Raw genomic sequence first — 21,168 nt, forward strand, 5'->3', positions numbered from 1 at the left:
ATCCTAAAAATCGAATGATTAGACATAAATTATATGAAAATATCATGTTCAGAAGCAGATATGCACTTTTTTGTGTGATGCTGTGATATAATGGTCCCAAATTTTGAGCCCTGAATTTACCTTGATCCACTAAGTATAAAATGGTGTACTTTAAATATGTTATTTGGATGTCCTAACAGCTTTGCTGCCTGAATGATATTCACCAGTTCTCTGTCCTACCATGCTGCCTTGTGTTTGCAAGAACCACGTGGTCGTGGTGACGTTTAACCGTATCCGCCCGCCAAGTGGAGAGCAGACTCCACTGCGCACCCACTGTGAGTTTACTTGAGGAAGTCACCCAAGTGTGTGGAGGAGGACACTGTCAGAGAAAGGCAGAGCTAAGGTTAGTTACAATCTTCTCTGAGAGTTAAAAGTTACCTACGTGACTTATTATATTCCCGAATCCCGGTATTAACACGGCTCTAATGTAAAGACCGTAGTATTGGTAAGCTCCGACGCTATTTAGGCCACATAAACATCTAACCAATACTTTGCGATTAGGCAGTTATCCCTGATGCATGACGCAAACACACACATACACACACACACACACACACACACACACACACACTCACACTCAGTGACAGTTAAAGGCTCAAAGGTCGGTTTCACTTTAACAGAGTCCATGTTAAATGCAGAAACACAAGCAACCATACAGGCGAGGAAATGAGTAGTTTTCCACCGCCTAGCTCATAGTTCATCTCTCCACCCACCTCTGGCATGTCTGCTAGAATGGGTAGTCCTGTGGTCTTGCTTGTGTTGTAGGGGAGACCGGGGATGGTTGTAACTGCACCACTCTCACCATGAAGGGATGACCTATAGCCCTGCTTCCACCAAACACTTTAGGTACAGTAGCTTTGGAACCAAAAGTAACCCTTCAGACATGGTGCTTAGACCCTAGGGTTTCCACAGTACCCTTAAATGTGGGTGGGGTTGTTATCACTGCTCCGTCCAGCACTCACTGTATTCCTTTATCAGTCTGCACCTTGTTTATCGTCCACAGAACGAGGCTGCACGCCGACATTTTCAGAACAAAATAAAACAGGCTGCAGTGAGAGTCTCTCTCCATGGGATATTTAGAAATAGCTGCTTTGTGCATTTAGTCCTTCTCAGGCAAGCTCAGGGGTTTAGTGTTGCTGGAGCCCACAGGAACAACGAGTGAGGATTAGAATATATGCAGGTCACATAACCCAGTCAGAATTAATATATAAATGCTTGAAGATCCACTCATTAGTTAAAGTGTATGTGTATGTCATAACTAAAGTGATGATCAGAGTTGTCACAGTGAAATTTAAGGTGTGCTGATTGATTCACGTCGTCAACTCATGCACTAGGTAACATTACAAGTGAACAATCCACCTTAAAAGTCGCCGGCAGTCGGCCCAGTGAATTAATTTATTTTTTCTCAGACTCCAGCTGCTGTGAGAGGCAGCAAAAAAAAAACATCCTTTCATTTTATAGTTATAGTCTACGAATAAAACTCTCCATGGTATGAACAGTGGTTACATGAGCCTCAAAACCAGCCACGACTCAGCCCTGAGCAGAGTGACCGTCCTCTATTGACCAATCAACAGACTGCAGTGTTCACAGCTCCACCTTTTAGTACCAGATCTGTGTGCTAGGTGCCCCAACATAGGGGGGACCAAAAATGGGGACGGTACAGAACGGTTCCATTGGTACCATCCACAACTTTTCACAGTGGAAACGTAAAAGAAAAAGTGTACCAAATTGGATTGTACTAAACAGTTCTGTGGAAATGTCTTAGAAGAGTGAGAAATCCGAGTCTCTTTCTACTGAGCAGTGCGGTGTGGTACAGTTCCGTACGCTTTTTTTACGTTTCCACTGTGAAAAGTTGTGGATGGTACCAATGGAACCGTTCTGTACCGTCCCCATTTTTGGTCCCCCCTCTGTTGGGGTACAGCCTGTTTTTATGAAACTGCTTGTGACATCTCCATTGTGGCTTTGACTCGTAGCTGAAAACATGTATCCTATTTCCTTCAAAATACTGAGATATTTATTGTGTATCGCCAGTCAGCCTGTAATTAATGAGATATGATTTTTTGTCCATATCGCCCAGCCCTAGCTTCAAGAAACATATTAATTATGAATCATTTATTTGATCTAGTTTTATCCTGTTAAAACAATACTTACAACTAGGATAATTTTTTATCAAAAACCCTTTTGATTATCTTGATTGTTGGACAAAGGAATATAAATCAAATGGACATGTTTGGATTTTATGACTGCTTCTGAGGTAGGGAGTCACCATTTGCCATCTTTCCTTTACCAAGCAGGTACATCTGAATAAACTAGTCTTCTATGGTGCTCATGGTGTCAGCAAAATGAACTCAACAGTTGAATTGTGGAGACTCTAACTGAGCTACAGATGTGTAGCATCTCCATATGGACAAAAGTTTAACATTTGTATTTGTATGCAGTATCTAAACAGCTAACTAACATTAGCTCCAGTGGGTAGCCAACAACCTGGCTTTATACATCCAAAGAACTTCTATTAAAATGAGCTGCATGGCAACCAGACCAGGCTTCTAACTGAGACAGGCCTTTATTTGTAAAACACATGTAGCCACACCTGGCTAGTTAAAGGGACTGGGCATTTAATTGCAGTTTTACAATATTTAGTTTTATAATCCCACCTCATGCCTTACAGTCATCAGAGCTGTAAGAATTCTAATCTGTGCTGTATGTAATTATGTTTTGCTGACAGCAGACAGAAAAAAAGTTGTATGAACTTACACAAAATGTTGGATGTGTTTGTCTACAGGTGTGGGCTCTGCCGTGAGTCTGTCTAACTCCCTCCACAAGCGCCGGGGGTCATGTAAACATATTGCTCTTCAAATTGGATGCTGCAGATGTCTGGCGTGATTTTTCTCAAGAACTAAACCATGGATGATACTTACCAATACCCTGTTTTCTTTGAATGCCAAAGCCTGTCAGAGAACCAGGTGAAGAGCTTGCAAACGTATTTCAGCATTCGCCACAGATCCGGTGGCGGAGAATGTGGATCACTGAGGAGGGTGAATGATAAAACCTACAGCATTGCATTCAGACATCGAGGAGGTGGGTCAAGAAACACAATATGGTAATTATAGATTTAACCGAATGTCGCAGCAGAAATCCAGACTCATCAGACCAGGCAACGTTTTTCCAATCTTCTATTGTCCAGTTTTGGTGAGCCTGTGTGAACTGTAGCCTCAGTTTCCTGTTGTTAGCTGACAGGAGTGGCACCTGGTGTGGTCTTCTGCTGCTGTAGCCCATCTGCTTCAAGGTTGGACGTGTTGTTGGTTCAGAGATGGTCTTCTGCAGACCTTGGTTGTAACCAGTGGTTATTTGAGTTACTGTTGCCTTTCTATCATCTTGAACCAGTCTGGCCATTCTCCTCTGACCTCTGGCATCAACAAGGCATTTTCACGCAGAGAACTGCTGCTCACTGGATATTTTCTCTTTTTTGGACCATCCTCTGTAAACCCTAAAGATGGTTGTGTGTGAAAATCCCAGTAGATCAGCAGTTTCTGAAATACTCAGACCAGCCCGTCTGGCACCAACAACCATGCCACGTTCAAAGTCACTTAAATCACCTTTCTTCTTCATTCTGATGCTCAGTTTGAACCATTGAGATGCAGCCATGTGATAGACTGATAAACTGTTTGCTTTAACGAGCAGTTGAACAGGTGTACCTAATGAAATGGTTGGTTAGTGTATGTGAAATCAGTAAACTTGTATGTTTCTGTTGTCATTTTTAGCAGTAACTGTAACATTTAAAGATATAGAATTTAACACAGTAGACCGACCTAACGTTTCTACTGTACTTACTGTGTTGCTTTGTTAGTGTCCTCCATGAACCAAATCTAGCAGCTCAAAAGCTAAGTGATGTATTGCTGTGGACGTGGACCTCAGGAAAATGTAATTTAGCCTCCTAAAGAGACCCACTTAAAAAAAAATCAGTACGTGTTGAGTATAGTACTGATCTTTTTTTAGGTGGGCCTTTTTTGATGGCCTAACCAGTTTAGGTAGCATTTACTCAGCACTGTTTCATTTTGTTTATTTGGCACGCAGATTTTCTACCCAGAAGTTATTGCAAACAAACATTTTGATTTGGTCTGTAGGCCATTAAAAAACATGTTTGCATGCTTAATTTCCTCTTTAAATCAGTGCTGCCAGCGATGAAGTTTGTTTGGAAGTCTCTGAAGTTCTTGAAAAGGCTGTTAGAGTGAGTAGTGTACATAACAAAAGAATACAACAGTAATAATCTGCAGCAAAGTACTAGTGAAATTATAGTTTTTATTCACTGCACTAGCTAGCTGTAAAGTACCTGAGGAAGTGGAATCAGCTGTCGTCCATAAAACATGACTGCATGAAAATCAACAAAGCAGGTCATTATAACTCATGTTGAAGTGGTGTGAGAAAGACGGGTGTAAATAGTAAAACTGTGCATTGTATCCCACTGTCATAAATAGAGGTAGGAGAGAAGTAATTAAATAAAATAAGACAGAGGATAAAACAAGTCTAATGTTGCCCTACGTCCTACATACTTTCCTTATTTTCTAATAAGTGACAAAAAAAGAGACAAACAATTTGTTTTTCTCAAATAAACAGCAATGCCCTCATTTAAAAATCACAATAACTATCTGGGTATCACACTGCCCAGCCTCCCGGGAAGAGTTTAATCTAGGGTGCTGGAAAGGAGGCTCTGACCGATTGTCGAACCTTGGATTCAGGAGGAGTAATGCGGATTCCATCCTGGCTGTGGAACAGTGGAGCAGCTCTTTACCCTTGCGAGGCTGCTGGAGGGGTCGTGGGAGTTTGCCCATCCACTCTACATGTGTTTGTGGACTTGGAGAAGGCTTATGACCGAGTCCCTCGGGAAATCCTGTGAGAGGTATTGCAGGACAATGGGGTACCGGGCTTACTGCTATGACCTATCCAGTCCCTATATGACCAGAGTGAGAGGTGTGTCGGTATACTCTGTGTAAAGCCAAATACATTCTCAGGTGAGTATTAGCCTCAGCCGGGATTGTCCCTTGTCTCCTCAAAATTGTATCTCTGCTTTTTGCAGTCAGGATCAGAGTCAGCACCTCCAAATCTGAGGCCATTGTTCTCTGCTGGAAACTGGTGGATTGTCCCCTCCGGGTTGGGACGGGAAGGGGTCAGTTGAGGTGGTTCAGGCATCTGATGAGGATGCCTCCTGGGTGCCTTCCATTGGAGGTGTTCTGGGTACATCCCTCTGGTAGGAGGCCCCAGGGCATACCCAGGACACGCTGGAGGGATTACATGTCTAATCTGGCCTGGAAAGGGTTGCCGGGGAGAGGGACATCTGGGGTGCTTTGCTTGGCCTGCTGCCCCCGTGACACGGCCCTAGATGGATGGAATAACTAATGTCCTATTTTCTGTCTTAGATCAGCAGGCGGTCCTGCAGAGATCTAAGCATGTTATGGATGATCTGGTGTTTACTGTCCGAGGCAGCCTGGAACCTCACGCCTCGTCTCCATTGCTGGATCGTATAGTATTACAGGTCAGGACAACATTTCTGTCATTCAGTGAAGGTTGTTTATGTACAAAAAACAACAAAAAAACAAAAAAAATATATACAAGTTTCCCATTTCGTGCCATCAGGTAACACTGAAGAGGTTTTGTACTGCATTATAAACACTGTAAATTCATGTATATGATCATAAACTGATAATAAGGGTTTTGTTCTTACAGTCCAACTGTTTCTATGTGACCAGTACCAGTAAACTGTTGTCATTATCTGGATATCTCTTTTCAATGCAGGGCCCACAGTCCATGCCTGCCCCATCACCTCCAGACTGGTGAGGAATACAAACTACAACTTAATGCTTACCTCCTTTTGTTACCTAAAGGAATGTCACAAGGCTAGGAGAAAACTAGAGAAAGAACTCGCCTCTGTTTCCTGCTCTGCTCAGCTTTAACCAAAAGAGGAGAAGGTTTTAGTTAGCCGTTTAGCTCAACCTGGTGCTGCAGATGAAGATAGCAACTGGAAAGCAGAGTTAGTCAAACTCTTTGATGGCTACCTGTGCCGCTATGAGTTAGACTCTCACAAGGTCAAAGCTTTGCTTCAGTCCTGCAGCTCTCCTCAGACCACAGATGAAGTAAAGGTGTACAGCGAGGTTGGGATGGCTGTTGTTGTTGGGGAACGTTCCCAGGTGAATGCGAGATTGGTGGAAGTAGAGGACAGGGCAGGTTTAAGTATGAAGCAAATCAGTATTCGTGGACTGGGCGAGGCCAAGCTCCTTCTCCTCTGGAAAGAGATTGAGCACAGTTGGGACGAGATTTTCCAGGAGTGAAGGTCACGCAGGGAGCTGCAGGTCAGTTAGTTTTGGAAGGTTCTGTAGAGGAGATTCTTAAGGCTGGTGAATGGATCTCTGATCAGGAGAGTTTGGTGTTAGAAAGGACAGTTCCTGACATGAGCCCACATTTTTTGGCCTTCTTGAGAAAGGCATACGGAGGTCCAGGGGTGCTAGGTGACTTTTTAGGGGTTGGTGACAAGGTGGAAATAGAATTATCAGACACAGAGCTGCGGTTCTTCTCCCTCTCTGCTGATAAACTGGATGACACAGAAAAAAAACTGCATGAAATATTCAGGGAAGTCAAGATTGACGTTCCTAACTGCTCTGCTGTGCCATCTGAGCTTCGGGAAAAACTTAAGTCCAAGACAAAAGAGATAAACCAAGGCCAATACAGGGCTCAGGTCGTGTTTGGCTCAGACAGCACAGTGTGCTTACTGGGCCACACCGAAGAGGTTGAAGAGCTGAGTGAAGTTGTCATACAGTTTATCTTGGACCAGTCTAGTGTGCAAAGCATAGTCCATCTGCCTTTCAAAGAGTTAGCACAATTGCTGGAGCTGCATGGTTTTGATTATTCAGGGGTCACCTTACATTCTTTAATATCTTCCTCGGGGTCCGCGGTGGTGCTGGAAGGTGAATCCAGCAAAGTGACGGAGGTCAGAAACAGGCTGGATCAATTTCTGGACTTAATTCTTCAGGATAGAGTAACCATTGACTCGTTAGGTACCGTAAGATTTACCCAAAGCCCCACTGGGAAAGATGAACTTCTAAGTTTTGCACATAATTTTGCATCTCTGACTTTAAGTGAAGAAAACACAACAGTTGCTGGCTACAGCCTTTGTGACGGGCTCCAGGTACTGGAGGCTGATACTCTTGTGAACGCTGCCAATGAAGGTCTGGACCATGGTGGAGGTGTTGCTGCTGCACTGAGTAAAGCAGGCAGCCCTCAGGTGCAAAGTGAGAGCAATGCTTTAGTTAAGTATATTGGAAAAATTCCTACAGGCGATGTGGTAGTGACCACAGGGGGGAACCTAAACTGCTAGAAACTGCTGCATGCTGTTGGGCCTGTAGGTGGAAAATCAGGTGGCAAAGAAAGGGTGTTGTTGGAGAAAACCATCCGGGCAGCTCTGAATTTATTAGAACTCATGAAGTTCCAGTCCATAGCCATGCCCTGCATCAGCTCAGGTATGTTTGGTGTCCCTGTCACTGTGTGCTCTGAGGCTACTCTGAGGAAGTCTTTATTTGTTGTTGTCGAAAAACGAGATGATGCATCTCAAGGGGTTTATCCTACCCTACAATAAATTTCTTCCTATTCTAACTGCTGTTAAGAAGTTTGACAGTCAGAGAGGGAGAAGTCTAAGAGGAATCATCCTGATTGATAACAGGATGGAGTGGGCAGGGGCCATGCGGGTAGTGGGTGACCAGCTTCTTCAAGAGATGTTTACCAGAAACACTGTACCAAGATTTCTGGGGTTCCTGATGGGTGCTGTTGCAGAAGACAGTGCAAGAGGAGCCACTGCTGAATCTTCTGGAAATGGCGCCAGTGTAGAGATCATTAAGGGAACCACCGAGACCCAGCAGGTGAGAAACTTGTCTGAGAATTTAAGAAAGTGAATCAGACCTGTTCAGATGAAAAATGTGATTGTACTGGAGGATAAGAACAAATCTTGACATTAGTGTTTGAGATACTTGCACAAGTGCTCTTCCATATGACAGGCATAACATTATAAATGGCTTTGCTTGATGATGTGTTAACGAAGCATTTCACTGCTGAAAATATAGCCTTTTCATCAGACTGGGATGCAGTAGAAAGATGCAAATACTTTAGAAATCGGTGCTACATGACCACAGGAAAAACGAGAAAAGGACTCTGAAGATATAGAAAACCAACAACTACCAGAATGCACTGCGCTGCACCAGGCCAATAAGTGCTCCCACTGGTGGGTGACGTAATGCAATCTTGTTTGTTTTGACACAGGAAACAATATTTTAACAGAATCTCAGTTCAGAGTTTATCAGCACTGTTTTACAATACAAGTAAAAATATACAATAAGGTGCCCACTTTCTGTTCATAATTTCTCATATTACAGCCCAACAGTGCACAAAAATAGGTTTCTGAATACATTTTAGGCAAGAAATAGGCAATACAGTAACAGAATCTTGGTTCCTATTTGATCAGCGCTGCTTAGCTTTGCAATTTGATCCGAGTTTGTCTTTCTCTTGATCCACTTATATGCTTTTTGTGTTCGTGGTGATAGGCATGCTAAATTGCAAAAGTACACTCTGTAGTTTGAGCAACAGCCCTAGAGGCCTAAAAATCCTCCTGATGATACACAAGGCAGATTTAAGCAGGGAGATGAGCAGGGTGTTGTTAAAATTGAGGGAAATTTACTGTAGTTCATTTAATAATACTGCCCACATTGTTATAAGATGGTTAAAAATTGAATTTCTTTTTCAAATATAAATGTGTATTTTTTTATAAACCTATGTTCAGACATTTTAATATGACAAAAAAAATAGCTGAACTCCATGGATTATCTAAAATGCATTGTCTTCTGAAACAGGACTCCAGTGATTGGACCAAACTTAAACCTGTCATCAATACAGTGGATGAGGCTCAAATCTATAGGTAAAAATATTTTTTTCTTATCAATCTTTTTTTCTTATTCATTATTTATTTATTTTTAACTCACTTTAATTTTAACTCAGAAAGATCAGTCTCAAGGTACCCACTACCTTGGAAATAAGGATTTGTGTTAAACATCTGAGGGATATTTCTGTCAGAGGCAGTTACTGTACGAGGCGCCTTTACTTTGAGGCTATAAAAATAAATGTGCTGTATGTATTAAAGATTGTTGACTGACTGGAAATAATTACAGCCACAATTACAAAAAGGTTTCTGTGTAAAAGGTAACTCTAAACAGAGTGCGGTGATGTGCAAATCCTTTTTGACCTATATTCAATTAAACACAGTCCAAAGACAAGGTATTTCATGTTCAAAAAAGTTGAGACGGGCATGTTAAGCACTGTGTGACATCACCTTTTCTTTTAACAACTCTCAGTAAGCATTTGGGAACTGAGGACACTAACCGTTGAAGTAGAAGTTTTGAAAGTGAAATTCTTTCTCATACTTGCTTGATATACGACTTCAGTTGCTCAACAGTGCGGGTGTCCATTGTCATATTTTGTGCTTCATGATGGGCCGCACATTTTCAGTGGGGGTCCAGTCTGAACTGCAGGCAGGCCACTCTAGTACCTGCATTCTTTCTATGAAGCCACCCTGTTGTCTCATTGTCTTTCTGGAATAAGAAGGGACCTCCCTGAAAAAGATACAGTCTAGATGGCAGTTTATGTTGCTCCAATACCTGTATGTACGTTTCAGTGTTCATGGTGCCTTCACAGATGTCCAAGTTACCCATGATGTAGTCTCTATATACAGACTCTACATGCAGGGAAGAAGAGCGGAAGAGCCCTGGTTTCCGTTGCTAGACTGTTTGTAGTCCGCGTGATATTGATCAATCATGTTTGAGCCGGCTGCAGTTGTTGCCAGGTTAAACGGTCCGTGCGGTGAACTAACGAGGCGGAACATAATTGGCGTCACTGCAAACTCTGAATCCATCGCAATGGTTCAGCATATTTACTTATATATAAACGGAAGTCGGAAACGGAAATTCGCCTCCTCCGCCCAAATCAAACCGGAATGCCAAAAAATCGGGGGTCTGCCCCCAGAGGCTGTATCACTGTCTGCCGGAAGTCAGACGCTGAATACATCCGATGGGTTCTGAGAATGCCCATGATGCCAGGGGCACTAACACACCCCAGTACCATCACAGATGCTGGCTTTTTAACTTTGAGCTGGTAACAATCTGAATGGTCCTTTTCTTCTTTAGCCTGGAGAACAAGATGTCCTTGATCTTCAAAAACAATTTGCCAGACCACAGCACACTTTTCCACTTTGTATCAGTCCTGTCAGATGAGCTCGGGTCCACTACACACTACACGATATCAGCCTGATTGTAGGCTGACGTAGCATCGTACGATGTCGGCTTGGATCGTGAACAACAATGAGTGTCATACACGATAATCTATCGTTTCATTATGTGTAGTGTGTCATAGTAGACATAGACAAATGATGCCACGTCTGAGATGCCTCATGACGTTCCAACAGAAAGTCTAGCATGTTTGATTTTCTTTTTGTTGTTCATGACTTCTCCCGTCACATCCGTCACACAGAGTATGAAGGGAAAAATGATGGCATCAAACAGCTGAGGCTCTTAAGCAACCCGGTTAGTACTGCCATTAGCATCAATCTAACAAAGAATGTTATTTCTTCATAATGGAGGATGTTAAGGGATAATAATAAAAAATAGTGGCGGGACTTTGACTCACCCCAACTGCAGAGGCTACCAGCTTCATTTGAAACAGACTACATTAAAAAAGGGACGTTATTGATTAATCCCTCTGTGTTTTTATATTTTTACTTTTCATCCGCTCTGGTTTGCCTTGATAAAGTTAATGCATCGCACCGTCATTTCAAACTCAGCACTTCCTGTAGCTGTTCAAAATTAAAAGGCCCTTATACCATCGGTTGAGAGATTCCCTTCATTTTCTAAACAGGCTTTTATTGTGAAACATTTGCAGGAACTTGTTGCGGAGGATTCAGTGACTTGCATGTTTGCGTACGGTACTTCAAATGTAGCTCCTGTCATCTGGTGATGCTTGTTACGTTACTACGGTAACATTTCAGCTGGCATATGAACAGACACAGTGACTGAAATAATAGTAAAAATAACTATTTCTCTTGGCTGACTATTCATAAAATACCACAAAATGATTTCAAATTGGATCACACTTCTTCAGAAAAGCTACAGCAAATTCATGTCAGGTTGTAATAATCAGCAGTCAGTGTGTAGTAAATCCAAACCTATCTGTATTCCCTTGCACTCCTTAGCCTCCAGTCTGATGCAGGTCGCTTTGAATGCAGTGTGTCTGCCCTGCGCTGGGTTTGTAAAGAAAAGGTCAGCTTCAAATACCAGTTCTGCTCATGGGAGGAACTCGGGGAGAGGCCTTCATGCATGGATTATATGCCAGCAGGACCCCTACTGGACATCACAGTCACAGCTGGGAAGTTGGAGGAGGTGCATCTGCCACACTGGGTCTGTGTAGGTGAGGTGTAATATAATGTAAAAGGCCCGTTTTTGACTTGCTATAGATATAAATGAATATATGAATATTATTTCTTCTCACTGAAGTTGTGCATGTTTGTTCTTTGCAGATGAAAACTCTACAATGTCAGACATGTTTGTAGTTCTGCATGTGGAGACCTGTGGAGATGTTTTGGAACAAGTGTCTGAAGTGACATCGTCCCACGTCAAGTTAGTCCAGCCAACTTTCTCACCAGTTGGTGTAATGATCTTGAAGAAACTGGGCATTCCATTTCACTTTGACACGTTGGTGTACAAGACAAACAAAGAATTCCTCACACTGGATGTTTACCTGGTGCCACCTGATCCATCCCTACAGCAGGTTTCTATTTCATTTGTCACAATAAGTACTTTAAACAATTGCAATGTTTGACGTGTACACATCTGGGAGACAGCATAGTTGTATTCTCTATTACCTGGAAAAAGCCACTGACAGGTGAGGTAAATAACATTCATCATCTTGTTACAATGCAGTGTATTGCTGGGGAAAAAAAGGACAATGTGTTATGCCATGCGGCGAAAGCTCTTTGTCATGTTCTTCCGGCCATTCCTGAGCAGTTTAAGGCCTTGACCTGGCCTCCACATTCCCTAGATCCAAATCTACTTGAGCATCCTTGGGACATGCGGGTACGTCATCTCGTAACCCACAGGACTCAAAGGATCTGCCGTGAAGACCCTGGTGCCAGACACCACAGCGCATCCCCAGACTTCCTGTGTCCATACCTTGATATGTCAGAGCTATGTCCAATCCATAGAGGCCCCATCATGGATGGGGGTATGTCTGGGGTATTGGCACATCCCACAGATGCTCAGTCAAATTGGGAACTGTGGAATTTGGAGGCCAGGTTGATGCCTTGAGCTCTTTGTCACGTTCCTTGGGCTACTCCTGAGCAGTTTTTGTGGTGTGGCATGGCGCATTGTCCTGCTGCAGGGCCACTACCATCTGGAAGTGGTGTTGCCATGAGGTAGTTTGCTTGGTCTGCAATAGTGTTTGGGTGAGTGGAGTGCGTCAAGTACTATCCACATATATGCCAGGGTTCAAGGTTTCCCAGCAGAACATTCCATTGTAACAAGATCATCAGTGTTATTCATCTCACCTGTCAGTGGTTTTAGTGTTCAGGCTAATAAGTGTATATCAGAAGTGCCATATCATAGGCAACTGGACTTGCTTGCATGTCTTGAAGATGTTTCGCCTCTCATTCCAGAACATCCCAGAAGCTTCTCCAGTTCTAAGGGACTGGTGCGGAATCGCCGACTTTAAACTCTGTGTGGGTATGAATCCTTACAGAGTCGATGAGGTCACATGTGAGTCGTTGACCAACCTGGCCATCATGTGTGTCCTTAGGGTCAGGTGGGACCAGGTGGGAATAGGTGTGAAGTCATCTGGGGAGGGATCCCAAGACTATAGTGTATTCGGGTGATAATTTGGTGTCGTATGTCACCTCCTTTGTTTAACCATATGGGCCTGAATGACACATAGTGCGTCCAAATTCACACCTGTTCTTCTCTATGGATTTTCTCCGCGACCGTTTATCATAGCGAGAATCACGAGAAAGAGCGGAACCGTAGCTTTCCGACAAGACCAAGCACTTGTCAGTAGTCCAGTGTTTCCACTGCAAAAAAAAAAGATAAATTTACACTAAAATTATGTATAACAAAGCTTTCATACAGCTTTACATACACATTACTCTTGGATGGATTACTCGCGAATGCAGGCTCGCATAGAAATGCATATCACATGAAAGCGCAGGAGCAGATCTTTCCAGTGATACCACACACATCACTGTGCTGTCATCCCATCACGCTATAAATCCAGATCAATTGTCTACAGAATAAAAACCTGGGTAATTTCTTTACAATCCATTATACAGATCTTGTTATCAGTCACTTCATATAGTGAGGAATATCGTATCTTACCACGTCTTAGGCTTGCGTGTGTTTCTCCCTGTCTATTCACATTTGTAGTCCGGCTTTCAAGATGCAAATATCTCCATATTGTCCAGTTGACACTCCATCAAACTTTGTATGACAAGACCAGCACACTTTCCCTTTGCGCACCCAGAGAACTGTAGCCTAATTATGCATGCTGACAGGGCAGCAGTCACCATATACATTGAGGGGGAAACAAACTTTGTTTACTGCAAACAAAGTGGCAAATATTATCTTGGAGGACATCATTGCACTTGGTTGACTATTTTTCTATGATCTTAGATGTAAATATTGCATGTTTCTTTCAGATAAAACACATTTTTGACTTGTGAATGAGTCAATGGAATTTCTTGCAATAATGAAAAAATACTGGCAATCATGTCCGCCTGGCACAAACCACATGTTTTGGACAGCTGTGAAGTGACAGAATGTCCCAGCATCATGGTTCTTATATTGCCAGATTCCAGAGAGTCTCCCCTCTTCATATATGGTAGAATATGTCATTTTCCAACTTGCTATGGTGAGATACATGTAAAAATGTAAGAATTTAGTCACACAGATTTGTTTTTTTCATTGATATAAAAATTAATATAAAATACAGGCACATAGGAGGACATGAAATGATGGCAAATCTGGTTAGCCCACATTGTCCTGAAAAAAAACAAAAACAAGATATAGCATGTGTATGTAGCCTTTATAATGACTGTGATATGAGCTTAAAAGTAAAGGCGGTAAAAATACCCCAAAAAAGGCCTAGGGCCCATTCCAGTCTGATGTAGATGGCTTCTGTCACAACTCTTTCAAAATCATCTGTCTTCTCTGGCCAAGATGTGAACATTGCTGTCCTTGAAGGAGTGTCCCTTCTCTTTCAGATGTAAATGGACAGCTGAGTCTAGACCTGACGAGCTGGCTCGAGCGGTTGTTTAGTTTCACCAATATACAAATCTGTGCATTCCTGGCTGCACGACATAGATGTTTTTTTGTCAAACTGGAATGACCATCGTTTAACAGAGGAGGTGGCCTACGACACCATTTATCACCCACCTACAATGCATTTGTGGGATCCCTCCCCAGGCGGCTTCACACCCATTCACACCTGGTCCCATCTAACCCTAACGACACACATTCTGGCTCTGAAACTAAGAACTCACACGTGACCTCAACGACTCTGTAAGGGTTCACACCCACACAGAGTTTAAAGCCTGCGTCTCTGAAATGTCTTCAAGAAACTAAACCAAGTCCAGTTGTCTACGATATAGCATTTAGGAATACCATGACCTTGATGACTGAGAATCTTCACTGACACTATGATTATACTTAAATCATAGCTCTCCATGTTGGCTCCTTTGAGCTTAAGGATTCTTTTTTTTAACAGGTTGTGGAAAAATTGCAAAACTCTTGTAGATCCACAAGAATCCTAAAACCAGGCCCAGACAAGTCCATGCAGTTGGGAAACAATTTCTCTCTCAAAACAGATTTGGTGGATGCAAAGATTCAACCCAGCGTATGTGTCAACTGTTTCAATATCTGTTTTAATATTTCTGTATCATTGGAAAATAAACTGCAGATAGACTGCAGAAAGTCCTAAACCCTATTTATCATGTTTTCTACAGGTGCGAGAGCTCAGACATGGTAGTAGTAATGTATTTGAGGTGTTTGTCAGAAATGCAGACAGCGACTTCACCCTCAGGCTTGAAAGTAAGGAAGACATTTTCTGGACCTGTACCATCCATAAAGGTCAGTAGTTTTTAATACTTTTAGGCCAGTTGATTTGTACCATTTTTGTTCTGTTTAGCTGAAATGCACAGTTGGCAAAAGAAACACCATGTGTTGTGAATTCAACAGAAAGAAATACATTAAAAGTAGGGCTGTCAATCGATTAAAATAGTCAGTTAATTGCATGATTGTCCACAGCTAAATCGTGATTAATAGCAAATAAATCGCACATTTATTTTTATCTGTTTTAAATGAACCTTAAATGGATACTTCTTGAAGTTTTTAATACTCTCATCACCATGGGAGTGGACAAATATGCTTGCTTTATGCAAATGTATGTTTATTAGTATTGCAGCAAACCAAAACAGTGACTGTGTTTACAAGGTCTTTAGTATCCCGGTTTTGAGGCTTATCCCGGTTTTGAGCATATCCGGGATATGATGTTTACATGGAACACAGAGAAACCCGGTTATTCATATCCCTGTATACATGATAAATACCAGTAACCCGTTTTCTGATCACAGCATCCTACCTGCGCAGGCGTGTGTTACATCTTTTATGTCTTTTGTTTACAACAGATTGAGCGGGAAATGTGATATATTTATTATATTTAGAAGTAAGACAAAAATAACACCTCTGTGGCTTCTAGCGGGCTTAGCGTTAGTAAATACTCACGTTGCATTACAGCTATGGCTCATCCACTTCATCTTCAGCAGTGGGAGGAGAGAGCGACAACAAATATTGAATACGTCACCAACTTTGATAGGTATTCGGCAGAGCTTAGATCGGGCCCAAAAAATCCAGCCCGTTATGCACGTTGTGCATGTTATGTCCGGGACCGTCCGGCCCGTCCAATTAACTGAAATTATGGACCCGAGCCCGATTCAAACCCGACATTTTTCAATAAGTTGGCTGTTATAATTAAGAGTATTAAACCACAAGTCTTGTTATTTGAATGACAGAAACATAGGATCTTAATGAATGGCGCAACATGGAAGCATGATTATGTAATAAAACAGGTGTTTATTTTAGGATCCAGGTGGTGAAGGGCTGTGAATAAATATTGTAAAAAAAAATTGGACATTTCTATGCAAATGATTCTCACTGATAAACAAGGTCTAATTCACTAACACCAGCGCTAATAGCCACACGCAGTTTGAGTGAAGTAAATAACGTGTTTAAAGCTGGTGCAAACTGGGCGCTCCTCTGTGGAAGCCTCTCGCCCAGACTTTCCAGTGATCGTGGCAGCAGTGATTGTCTGTTAAATCAGTCTGTAAATAATATTTTGACATTATTAGGCCGGGCTCGGGCTCGCGCAGAGAATCTCAAGCTCTAGTATTCAGCTGTCACTGCCACCACGCAGTACAAGGCAACAGTGGATGAAAATACGTAGCTGTGACTGGTGGGATAGGATCGTTCTCATGGAGTTTACAGTTTCAGAGTAGAGAGAAAACTTCAGAATGAGTAGGGCATCCTTCAGCCGGCTGTGTGACGTAGTTGAACCATTCATGAAACCGGGATAAGGCGTATACATGCTCCAGTATCCCGGCTTCTATCGGAGTACTCCAGGTGGCAAAACCGGGTTTCTTGAAACCGGGAAAAGGGCATAACCCGGTTTCTGAATTTGGGATATGGTGTTTACATGCACAAACACAAAAACGGGATACTTAAAAAACCCAATCAAAACCGGGATACTAAAGACCTTGTAAACACAGTCAATGACAAATACTGTCTGGAATATTCTCCTGGGGTCCGTTTCACAAAGCAGGTTTAGTGGAAACTCAGAGACTGTTAACCCTGAAATGAGGGAAACTCTGAGTTTTCCGTTTCAAAAAGGGAGGTAACTCAAACCAGAGAAAGAGGGGTAACTCTAGCCTGTTTCAGAGAGAGAGGTAACTTAAGCTCTCGGTCAGTTACCGTAGTAACAGACTCTATGAACCTAACCTGGTCAGGACCAGGTTTTTCTCAATGAACCTCGAGTTTCTCTCTGTCTCCGCCCTCTTTCAGAGCCACACACTCCATTTGATTTCCTCATTCATTCAGTCAGCAGGCGAGTTTTGGCGTAGCCTAGTTCTGCCATCTGTCATTTAAAAAATCATTTAAAAAATCAGAGTCAGTATGTTAGTGTCCATCAGGCACAGTGGGTGGCGACTTTTTTCACTACTACATGGCATGTCCTTTTGATAACGATCCCGTGGATGAAGGTGCAGCATTACTGCGCAGAGAATTAAATATTCGTCGGGAGATGGTTATCAGACCGCGCATAGATGTTCTAGCATTTCCACACAATTATCTTTTTGAGCTGTACCCTTTCACGTCACAGTCCATCATCTACATACACAACCTAATCCGTCCTTACATTTGCAATATTACCAATCATAGTCATGCTCTCACATCTGCGTTTCTTTGCAAATGGAAGTTTTTTGTACAATGACGGAGATGCTGAGCACTTGAGTAGGCTAAGGCAACTGTACATGTATGCAGGGTGGTCAGAAAAGTGTGCTCGTTTTACGGGCATCTGCCTTCTTTCTGCTGGCTGAGTAGAAGTCTGTGTTAGTTTAAATAGGCTTAATTATTTAACAGAACATGATATAGATGAGAACATTTATGTGTGTGAAAACAGCATTATGTTGGGGATACAACAACTGCACAGTCAAACAGCCACTTAATATTTACTTTACAATGTAAAACATGATCAAAATGAGGTACCCCCATGAGATTATGCCAAGGTCTTACCTGTTTGAACAATGTTTTTATATTTCATCCTAAACTGCTGCCAAGTGCGCTTCTCCCCCGCAGGATTGCACCTAAATGAAATAAATTAATAGGCTACCATTCAAGCAGTTTTCCCCTGTAATATTATTGTGATTGCAAAGGACTACATTTAAACTTAGGCATTCTCCCACGCTGTCTCCCTCTCTTTTGCAGCTGCAGCGGTGTTGCACTTCTTTTTGAAAACGTGTTCAAACTCGCAGTATGAGTGCATTAAGATTTCTAATTCTAGTGGGGTGAAAAACACAGCCCTACTCTTCCCCGTTGCCATGGTGACTCGTCGAATCGGGGCTCCATTGATGCTGGCTTTTTATAGTTGTGGTGCACGCGCTGAACTCCAGGTGAAACTACTCCGAGTGATTCAAATCAGCTGTTCTGGAACCAGAAACTCAGAGTTTCCTATCTCAGAGTAGATCAACTCAGAGTTCAGGATTAGACTCAGAGTTTGTTGAACCTGCTTTGTGAAACGGACCCCAGAATAACCTCGAAGGTACTCCATGCTCAAAGCATATGCTGAAAGCACACTATGGCAAACTCAAGCCCAACAAGCGCACACTGTCAATGTGTTGTCAGACAGACTGTTCTGTAGAGAAACTGATGGCTTGTTGGATGCTATGTGTGACGCACAGCTTATGCTGGAACAAGAGCTGCCTGGCGGCTGCAATCATGTTGTGTGCACCATCAGTGGTCAGTGTGCTGACTTCATGTTCAATGTCCCATTGTTGGCGCATGCATCAGCGAAGTGCCTCGCTTGTCTTCATCAGTCAAAGCATGCAACCAAAGTTCCCACTGTGGGCAAAATAATATGCTGTGACCCTGAGGTAACTGTCATTCCCAACGTCTCCTCCACCTAAGCTTTCTCGTCTTCATTCAAGTTGTGTATCTTGGTTACAGTAGTGGCTCTCAAAGGCAATTCATACGTGCAGTCTTCAGATGCGATGTGAATTATCTCAAGTACACCCACGTCCTCCACAGTGTTAATCAGCCTGCAAGCTGTGGCCACCCAGTTAGCTATCGCTGTTGAAAGTTTGTCTCTTGTAGAGTTGTCCGGGTGTCTCAGGTGCAATCTGTCCAGCATGGTCTGCCTCTGGCGGGGGGTAAGGAGGGCTCTCTGCATCAACTGTGTGCTTGATCAGCAAATGATATTTGAATGAGACTCGCTGTACTCTGCTGGTAACTCAATTCACATCGACAGTAAATGCAAATAAGTTTGGTCTTGTCGGGAGAACCGTCTGGCAGAGCTTTGAAGCTGAACTTGTCGTTCGAGAGACCCTTTCTTTATCAATTTCTGCTCACGGAGTTTTGTTTCTGCTTGCTATCCACAAGGTTACTGCTGCATCACCTCGTAATTTCCCAAACTACGGGGTGGACCAAGGGTCATAATTACAGAATGTACCTGCGTTAATTGCCCGTCAGAAAAATTAGTGGCGTCAAAGAGAATTTGTGTTAACTTGTTATTCATGTGTTAACTTTGACTGCCCTAATTAAAACAGCTAAATATCCAATAATTAATCAGCCTTGTGACCTGTGTTTTATTTCAGGAGACTACCAAAGTCAGAGCACTGATCACAAACAAGGTGAGAAAGAAAAATGAAGAATTGAAAAGCATAAGATGACGTAGTGGCTTCAGCTATGTTGCTACGCCTTGCTAAAACCTTTTTCGGTTCTTTCATTAGGGGTTTTAACGTATCACTAGTATAACCTCTGGTGTTCACTGTTTGTTTGCTTTCATCTTCCATGGCTGCCTCAGTTCAGCATTTTGTGGATCGCCATCGGACAGCTCTGATCGAGAGAGTGTGTGATACAAAAGCCATCCTGGATGAGCTTGTGGATAGAGGGTTGATCTCAGATGAGAGCTATGATGCTGTGAGAGCTCTAAAAACCACACGAGACCAGATGAGGGAGATTCACAGGTTTGTGACTGCAGCTGGCACCGAAGGCAGAGACGAACTTTATGAAATCCTGAAAGGGATGAAGAGTATGAGGCCTCTCGTTTCTGAGCTTGAGGGTCGGGATGAAGGAGCAAAATGTAAACGTAAAGAGAAGCTGTAGCTTTGACAACTCAGATTAAGGAGGGTGAACATGAGATGTGTCTGTACAGTATATTGTGACATTTTTTTACTCGAAAGATTTCAATAAAAGTTTTATTTCTTCAATAATAAATTAACTCAAACTAAAGACAAAAGTGTGTCATTGTACCGGTTGAATTTGCACATTCACACAAATAACACCATGATATTTGTAAATTTTCATTGTCATTTTGTGAGAGCCTTCTTTTCCTGTAAAAATACATAGTGCTGTAATTGTATAAACTCCAGACTGCTTACAATGGGGTCTTAAGCCTCATTGTGACACTGAACAGTTGAGGCAAAACCACAAAAATTAAGATTCAAAATTACTTTCATGAATCATTTTCAGTGTCCTCCACTGTGTTCGTGTTTGTTCAAATAGTTGCTTTTTACTGCAATTACAAACTGTAATGGATGGATTTATAGTTGATTTATAGTTATGGAATATTTGACTTACAGTTATATAATATTAGATTTATACTTATATAATATTTGATTTATAGAATAGTTGTTTTAATAGTTATAGAATATTTGATTTATAGGATTTTTGATTTATAGCTATAGAATATTTGATTTAGTTATATATTTGATTTATACTTATATAATATTTGATTCATAGAATAGTTTTAATAGTTATAGAATATTTGATTTATAGGATATTTGATTTATAGCTATATAATATTTGATTTATAGAATAGTTGTTTTAATAGTTATAGAATATTTGATTTACAGTTATATAATATTTGATTTATACTTATATAATATTTGATTTATAGAATAGTTGTTTTAATAGTTATAGAATATTTGATTATAGGATATTTGATTCATAGCTATAGAATATTTGATTTACAGTTATATAATATTTGATTTATAGAATAGTTGTTTTAATAGTTATAGAAAATTTAATTTTTAGAATAATTGGTTTATAGTTATGAAATGTTTGACTTATAGAATAGTTTATTATGGTTATGGAATATTTGATTTATATAAAAGGGGGGATCACTCATGAGGGCCCATTCGTCACACAACACATTGTTGGAGGGCCCAGTCTCTCCATCCCCCTGTTTACAATGTTTATGTTGTCAAGTATGAAACTACCGCCGAATGGAGTGGGG

At 41.8% G+C, this 21,168-nt stretch overlaps 1 protein-coding gene across 2 annotated transcripts; it reads left to right on the forward strand.

The window, feature by feature from the left end:
* Positions 1 to 269: 269 nt before the first annotated feature.
* Positions 270 to 20,157, forward strand: LOC125883930 (NACHT, LRR and PYD domains-containing protein 1b allele 2-like). Of its 2 annotated transcripts, XM_049568578.1 has the most exons (12): positions 270 to 382; positions 2,822 to 3,117; positions 5,454 to 5,569; positions 5,830 to 5,867; positions 7,748 to 7,943; positions 8,928 to 8,992; positions 11,315 to 11,529; positions 11,639 to 11,889; positions 14,872 to 15,000; positions 15,110 to 15,233; positions 19,526 to 19,561; positions 19,735 to 20,157. In XM_049568578.1, exons 2-12 carry the CDS (start codon positions 2,943 to 2,945, stop codon positions 20,034 to 20,036), a joined length of 1,647 nt encoding a protein of 548 aa, XP_049424535.1. In that variant the 5' UTR covers positions 270 to 382; positions 2,822 to 2,942; the 3' UTR covers positions 20,037 to 20,157. The 2 variants fall into 2 exon arrangements, with proteins under 2 accessions (XP_049424535.1, XP_049424536.1); XM_049568579.1 differs by lacking the exon at positions 270 to 382 and having other exon boundaries at positions 2,981 to 3,117; positions 4,776 to 5,569.
* The last annotated feature ends 1,011 nt before the right edge of the window (positions 20,158 to 21,168 follow it).

This window comes from Epinephelus fuscoguttatus, linkage group LG23, assembly GCF_011397635.1.
Source record: "Epinephelus fuscoguttatus linkage group LG23, E.fuscoguttatus.final_Chr_v1".
Taxonomy (NCBI): Eukaryota; Metazoa; Chordata; class Actinopteri; order Perciformes; family Serranidae; genus Epinephelus; species Epinephelus fuscoguttatus.

What these genes read in the sequence shown, in the direction of transcription:
- LOC125883930 (XM_049568578.1), top strand. Translation starts at nt 2,943, where the DNA reads ATGGATGATACTTACCAATACCCTGTTTTCTTTGAATGCCAAAGCCTG. An exon ending in GATGAGGCTCAAATCTATAG is followed by an intron (nt 8,993 to 11,314) that starts GTAAAAATATTT and finishes TGCACTCCTTAG; the next exon opens with CCTCCAGTCTGATGCAGGTC. An exon ending in GCCACACTGGGTCTGTGTAG is followed by an intron (nt 11,530 to 11,638) that starts GTGAGGTGTAAT and finishes TGTTCTTTGCAG; the next exon opens with ATGAAAACTCTACAATGTCA.